This window comes from Triticum dicoccoides, chromosome 7A (assembly GCF_002162155.2).
Source record: "Triticum dicoccoides isolate Atlit2015 ecotype Zavitan chromosome 7A, WEW_v2.0, whole genome shotgun sequence".
In the NCBI taxonomy this organism is placed as follows: Eukaryota; Viridiplantae; Streptophyta; class Magnoliopsida; order Poales; family Poaceae; genus Triticum; species Triticum dicoccoides.
In genome coordinates, this window is record NC_041392.1 from 676,729,165 (window position 1) to 676,736,945 (window position 7,781).

Here is a 7,781-nt window from a genome sequence, read left to right on the forward strand (position 1 = left end):
AATACATGGCAAACACCTATACAAATATGGCATGGCATATAACAAAACACATGTAGAGCTCAGGATCATATCATGCACACATTAATTATGGCAAAAATGACAAAAAGCTATTTGATGAAACAGATCTGACAAATTACTCACATAGCCCTCTTCTAACAGCATTTCGGGCATCAAGATGAGCTCAAATGAAAATGATGCAATGAAATGAAATGATGTACTCGTCGAGACGAACATTTTCATATGCTACCCGCACAAATCGAAGTTACGGATGCGGAGTTATGACATGTCAAAAATTGCATAAAATTACTGGAAACTGAGACTTAGTAAAAAAACGACATCTGGGAAAAGTCAACGGACGGGGATGGGCCGAATCGGCGATGAGGCAGGCCGGCGCTGGAGGGGTTTTGGGCCTCGGCGGAGAAGGGCCGCAGGGAAGCCCACGGAGGCGCGTGCGTAGTCAGCGCGGCTGCATCGTTGTCCTCCTCGATCCCTCCTAGATCGAGGGAGCCAGGGACGGTGGCGCCCGGCGAGTGGAGGTGACCGGCGGGGCGGGGACCGGCCGGATCCCGACGGCTCAGGGGCTGCCGGATCCGTCCCAGGTGACAGCAGGCTCGGGCGATGCCGGACACTCCGGGCGGCGGCGGGCGCTGGAAGTGGCGCGGGCGCCATGGCGTCGGGAGGTGAGCAAGTCGCGCGCGGCGCGGCTTCCGGTGGCGACGCAGGGAAGCGCCGGGCGGCGGCGGTCGCCGGCGGGAGGCGCACGGCGGAGGGCGCTCCGGCACGGAGGCGGCGCCTCGGGCATGGCGGCGGGGAGGAACAGGCACGGGGCGGCGGCGGTTAGGGCCGGGCGGGCCCATGATGGGCTCCGCCGGGCCACGCGCTGGGAGGACGCCGGAGGGACAGGTGGTGCGGTCCGGTTGGGCGAGGGCGGCGGCCGGCTGACGTGGCGGCCCGCCATTGGCCGGGGTGAGGTGGCTGGTGGAAGCGTCTGGCGCGGACGGACATGTCCGGTGGCGCGGAAGGAAGTGAGATCTAGGGTTTCGTCCGCGAATTTGGAAGGGTTGCACATATATATATAGGTAGAGGGAGCTAGGAGAGTCCAAATGAGGTGCGGTTTGCGGCCACACGATCGTGATCGAACGACCGAGATGATGGAGAGGTCTTAGGTGGGTTTTGGGACACTTTGGAAGGGTGTTGGGCTGCAACATACACGAGGCCTTTTCGGTCCCTCGGTTAACCGTTGGAGTATCAAACGAAGTCCAAATGGCACGAAATTTGACAGGCGGTCTACCGGTAGTAAACCAAGGCCGCATGACAAGTCTCGGTCCAATCCGAAAACGTTTAACACCCGCACACGAAAAGATGTAGAAAGGGACACCGGGTGACATAGGAGCGCCGGATTGCAAAACGGACAACGGGGAAAATGCTCGGATGCATGAGACGAACATGTATGCAAATGAAATGCACATGATGACATGATATGCAATGCATGACACGCAAGCAATGACAAGGCAACAACAGCGAATAACTGAAGGACACCTGGCACATCGGTCTCGGGGCGCTACACACGCGCAGACTTGAGAAGGTCACCCAACATCGAAGGACAGCTTGTCGCCAAGACAGCACCAAGAACACTAGGCTGGTTCAGGTGTTGCCACTTCGCCTCCAACACAGAAAGCCCCTCACGTTGTAACTAAGACAATGAGATGGTACTTAGTTTCCTCACGCTGTTCTGAAAGTTGATGTGACAATGTGTTCAAAAGATACAAGGTAAAACAAACACAAGAATTGTGTGGCTGCAGGCTGCAACTGAGCAAATCATGTCTACACACTCTGAATAATCCTACCATTAACAACACTGAAATAGCATATTTTTACCAAGCTGGGCACACATATGTATCAGCCTGTGCAAATATTGACAAGCACAGAAGAAGAGAGATACTAAATTCTGGACCATTTAGCATTAAATTAGATCGAATTGGAGAGGAAATGCAAGCAATAAGTTGGTCATAACATAAGTAGATGAGCATAAGTTTTTCAATTTGAGGTGAATACAGACACAGGGTTCTTACTAGACCACACATGCATGGCAACCATAAACAGAGACTACAGGCATGATAAAATCTTGCATCATTAGCAGTATTATGGTTACCCTTCAACTCTTTCTGCCCCGCGCAGACTTAAGAAGCTCAGGCAACACCATAGGACAGCTTGCCTCTAGATGCTTATATCCATCCGTCGCCAACACAGCATGAAGAATCTCAGGAGTACTAACTATGAATTCAACGCACTTCACCTTGAGTTTGGGGCAGTTATGCTGCTCAGCTAAAGCCAGAGTTGTCGCTGCCGTGTCGATACTGATGCCATCAGAGAGCTTACCTTCACAGATCTCCTTGAGCCTGTCCAGTCCATACTTGTCAGCAGCTGCAAGTAAATGCTGAGCCAACATCGTGACCGCCTCATGCTGAACATCGAATTCCAGTACAGAGTCGGTGTAGATGAAGTAAAGTAATGGTTTGAATACCACCGCATCAATGTCCTTGATCTCGACGCACTGAGAGCTCGTCTCCTTCATGTGGCCAAAGAACTCGGCCATCAGTACAGGGGACCTTGCAGCCAGGATGACCTTGTGTGCAGCGAAGGACTTGCCGGACACGAGAAATGTGACATCTGCTTCCAACCCAGTGTGCAGGAGCTCAGCAAGGTGCTTCTGCAGACTAGGTGATGATCCAGGCACTTCTTTACCTGGCACTGTTGTTGCTCGTGCTGGCAAATCCTCCTTCAGCACGGTGACGACGCATAGCACGGTAAAAGAATCATTCCTGAGATAACCGGATGATGCCAGGGTGCCCGTCGACATGAGACGAACTGGAAGCGAACAATCTTCACCGACGAAAGGCAAGAACATCTGCAGACAACGTGATACCCATGAACGGTTGAATATACATGACACACTCTTTTCTTCAGACGGTCGAAGCACGCTTCTCGGATCAACCAGACGACAGCTCAGGTTCGCCCTCACGATGGACGGGCAGGTCTCGCTGAGGAACACGAGCTTCACCGCCACCCACGGGGTGCCGTCGCGTGCGCGCGGCATCATGGCGGGGTAGATGCAGATCTCCCACTCATACCCACCAATGATGTAGGTGGACTTGATGCAGTCCTCGTTGCCCATGGTCTTGGTGGTACAGTAGCCGTCCACCTTGAGCAGCTTCATGGAGGGCACGACATTGGTGACGCTTTTGCTGGCGGTTTCCATTGTGAAGACTGGATAGGGAACACAGGGGAATGTTTCGGTTCAGATAAAAGGTTTGTGCGTGGGAACAGTTGTGGATTAGTGCAGGTGAGACAGGCAGGGTTACAAGATTCAGAGCGCGGCTGAGAGCGAGCACGAGGCATAGTGGGGCTGACCGTGCTGCCGGAGATGAAGGGCCCGCTCGGGACCTGCTTTCTGGGCGCGGCCTTGCTTGCGAGTACCTGGCGCCGGCCGGCGGAGGAGGCGGCGAGGGCAACCGCTAGCCTCCCAGCATCCGGCAAGCGGATCCGGACAGATCGGTGCTGCGGCAGCAGGATTCGGGTGCCAACGATCCTGGCCAGCCGTGTCTAGCGGAGAGCGGTGGCGATAGAGGGGGCAGAGGATGACGGCGCCGCCGCAAGGATAGGGGGCGCGGGGTGGTTTCGGTGGGGGAGGTGCGGAGGCCAGCGCGGTGGGAGAAGTGTGCTCACCCGCCGTCCGGCAAGATGAACACTTGGCTGCGGCGGCGACCGGCGTTGACGGCAGGAGACTCGAGCGGAAACATGAGCATCTACAGACGGGCGCCTCTCAATACCCATTCCAAATATGAGACTGATAAAAAGCATAGCGCGTCATTCATCAAATTTGAGATCTGTTTTATTTTTGTTTTGAAAGGGAAAAAAAATTTAAGATACAAATTTAATTTTTTAAATACATACTCTCCCTCTGTCCCATAATATAAGAACGTTTTTAACACTACACTAGTGTCAAAAACGTTCTTATATTATGGGACAGAGGGAGTAGTAAATATTTTTTTACACATATTTATCATTTTAAATACTTGTTTAATATATTTTAAATACAGGATTAACATTTTTTGAATACATGGACAATATTTTTCCTGTACACGCTTGAAACTTTTTCAAATGCTTGATTAACATTTTTCTTATACATGGTCAACATTATTTTCTATGCAAATTTAATATTCTTTAAATGCTTTATCAACATTTTTTGAATGCAAGATTAACATTATTTTGAATGCATGGTCATTATGTTTTCTATACACATTTAATAGTTTCCAAATGCTTGATCAATATTTTTAAATACTTGTTCAACATTTTTTCAAATGCTTGATTAAGATTTTTATATACAATGATAAAAAATAATTATTTTTAATGCATGGCCAACATTTTTTCTATACACATTTAACATTTTTCAAATGTTTGGTTACTTTTTTTTCCAATGCTTGGTTATCCTTTTGTATATATTTCTTAAACATTTCTCCAGTTTTTTGATTTCATCATTTTTAAAATATGTGATCAACATTTTTTTCTATACACATTTAACATTTTTAAATTCATGATTAATATGTTCTAAAACATTATGTAAAGTATATTTTGTGATAATATATGTTTTGAATATTTGAAAGTGCGAACAAAAGTAAAACATGGAATAAAAAAACCAAATAAAAACGTGAAAAAAAACAAAAACAAAACAAGGCAGTGTCCTCCCGCACACTGGGCTGGCCCATATGCTCGCGCTTCAGCGAGTTGGAAGCTCAACTCGCTGAACGTGAGACATAGGCGCGCCCCTCACCACCACCTAGCAGTCCCAATTTCGTGCTCGACCAGCAACACCTTGGCGCGGATGAGAGGGCATGCCATCGGAGCCGGCTACCCATGCCAAAACGCCGGCGCCACAGCCACCGAGGGGGCAGTCCGCCATGTGCAAGGGCCAAGGCTACCACATTTCGATGTAGCAATGTTACATTAATTATATACTCTATGTTTTAAGTTTTGTTGGAAAGAGTAAATTGTTTAAATTTCTGAAGAAACAAATTCCAAATGTTGAAATTCTGATTTGGAGAGTTAAATTTGGTAAAAAAAGAACAAGGAACTAAAATGTTTAACTCCTTCAAAAAAATTGAAACAAACTCCTTCAATTTGAGACGTTGAAAATTTGAGAAGTTGAATTTTTTTTTGTTATAAAAACACTCCTTTTCCTAGCCCAGAAAGGGGTACACACCCACCACCACCAGGGACACCACCCAGCCACACCAAGTGAAAGGAGAGGCATTTTCCCTAGGGATTGCAATGAGTGGGGTATGGACGGATACAACCTCCTTCTGCCCAAACCCACACCCACAGGAATTTTCTATACCCACCCACTTCATTAACCATGGGGTATCCTGTACCGAATGGGTATCCAGTGGGTACTGAAGGAAATATGCCCTAGAGGGAATAATAAAGTTATTATTTATTTCCTTATTTCATGATAAATGTTTATTATTCATGCTAGAATTGTATTAACCAGAAACATAATACATGTGTAAATACATAGACAAACATAGTGTCACTGGTATGCCTCTACTTGACTAGCTCATTGATCAAAGATGGTTAAGTTTCCTAACCATAGACATGAGTTATCATTTGATCAATGGGATCACATCATTAGGAGAATGATGTGATTGACTTGACCCATTCCGTTAGCTTAGCACTTGATCATTTTTGTTTACTGCTATTGCTTTCTTCATGACTTATACATGTTCTTATGACTATGAGATTATGCAACTCCCGAATACCGGAGGAACACTTTGTGTGCTACCAAACATCACAACGTAACTGGGTGATTATAAAGGTGCTCTATAGGTGTCTCCGATGGTACATGTTGAGTTGGCATAGATCAAGATTAGGATTTGTCACTCCGATTGTCGGAGAGGTATCTCTGGGCCCTTGATAACCCACAAGTATAGGGGATCGCAACAGTTTTCGATAAGTAAGAGTGTCGAACCCAACGAGGAGCTAAAGGCAGAACAAATATTCCCTCAAGTTCTATCGACCACCGATACAACTCTATGAACGCTTGATGTTCGCTTTACCTAGAACAAGTATGAAACTAGAAGTACTTTGTAGGTGTTGTTGGATAGGTTTGCAAGATAATAAAGATTACGTAAATAAAAAGTAGGGGTTGTTGTAAGTAAAGAAGCAATAAAGTAAATATAGAGAGTGTGGAAAAGTGGTGGTAGGAGTTGCGAAATTGCCCCTAAGCAATTGACTACTTTACTAGACCAATAGCAAGTATTATGTGGGAGAGGCGACTGCTAGCATGTCATCCCTGACTTGGAATTCTATGCACTTATGATTGGAACTATTAGCAAGCATCCGCAACTACTAATGTTCATTAAGGTAAAACTCAACCATAGCATTAAGATATATTGGTCCCCCTTCAATCCTGTATGCACCAATTTCTATGCTAGGTTGAAGCTTCTATCACTCTTGCCCTCCAATACATTGTCCTATCAACATACAACTAACCCTATGGTGTGATCCACGTGCGCGCTCATATGTAACCCTCCAATACATAGTCCTATCAGCAAATTAAATCAATCATAGCAATTCATCAACCACCGATAGGACAACGAAAATCTACTCAGACATCATAGGATGGCAACACATCATTGGATAATAATATGAAGCATAAAGCACCATGTTCAAGTAGAGGGTACATCGGGTTGCGGGAGAGTGGACCGCTGTAGATAGAGGGGGAAGGTGATGGAGATGTTGGTGAAGATCGCGGTGATGATGATGATGGCCACGGCAGCGTTCCGGCGTCACCGGAAGAGAAGGGGAGAGGGGGCCCCTTCGTCTTCTTCTTCCTTGGCCTCCTCCCTAGATGGGATAAGGGTTTCCCCTCTGGTCCATGGCCTCCATGGCATGGGAGGGGTGAGAGCCCCTCCGAGATTGGATCTGTCTCTCTGTCTCTCTCTGTTTCTGTGTTCCGTTCTGCTGCCCTTTCACCGTTTCTTTTATATCCGGAGATCCGTAACTCTGATTGGGTTGAAACCTTCACCCAGATCTTTTTCCAAAAAATAGCTTTCTTGCGGCCAAAGTAGAGCATCAACCGCCTTACGAGGAGCCCACGAGGGTGGGGGCGCGCCTGCCTGTAGTGGTCGTGGGCCCCACCCTCGTGGCCACCTCAGGCACCGTCTCGTGTTGATTTTCCTCCAAAAAATCACAAATATTCAAAAATAATTCTCTGTCCGTTTTTATCCTGTTTGGATTCCGTTTGATATGGATATTATGCGAAACCAAAAACATGCAACAGACAAGAACTGTCACTGGGCACTGGATCAATATGTTAGTCCCAAAAATATTATAAAAAGTTGCCAAAAAGTATATGGAAATTGTAGAATATTGGCATGGAACAATCAAAAATTATAGATACGATAGAGACATATCAGCATCCCCAAGTTTAATTCCTACTCGTCCTCAAGTAGGTAAATGATAAAAAAGATAATTTTTGATGTGAAATGCTACCTAGCATAATCTTGATCATATGTCTAATCATGGCATGAATATTAAGATACGAGTGATTCAAAGCAATAGTCTATCATTTGGCATAAAAACAATAATACTTCAAGCCTACTAATAAAGCAATCATTTCTTTTCAAAATAACATGGCCAAAGAAAGCTATCCCTACAAAATCATATAGTCTGGCTATGCTCCATCTTCACCACACAAAATATTCACATCATGCACAACCCCG

General features: G+C 46.4%; 1 protein-coding gene across 1 annotated transcript; it reads right to left on the bottom strand.

Annotated features, from left to right (window-relative positions):
• Positions 1-1,990: 1,990 nt before the first annotated feature.
• On the bottom strand, positions 1,991-3,689 carry LOC119331450 (BTB/POZ and MATH domain-containing protein 2-like). Its single transcript, XM_037604611.1, has one exon. The coding sequence runs from the start codon at positions 3,257-3,259 to the stop codon at positions 2,156-2,158; it is 1,104 nt and encodes a 367-aa protein (XP_037460508.1). The 5' UTR covers positions 3,260-3,689; the 3' UTR covers positions 1,991-2,155.
• Positions 3,690-7,781: the final 4,092 nt, after the last annotated feature.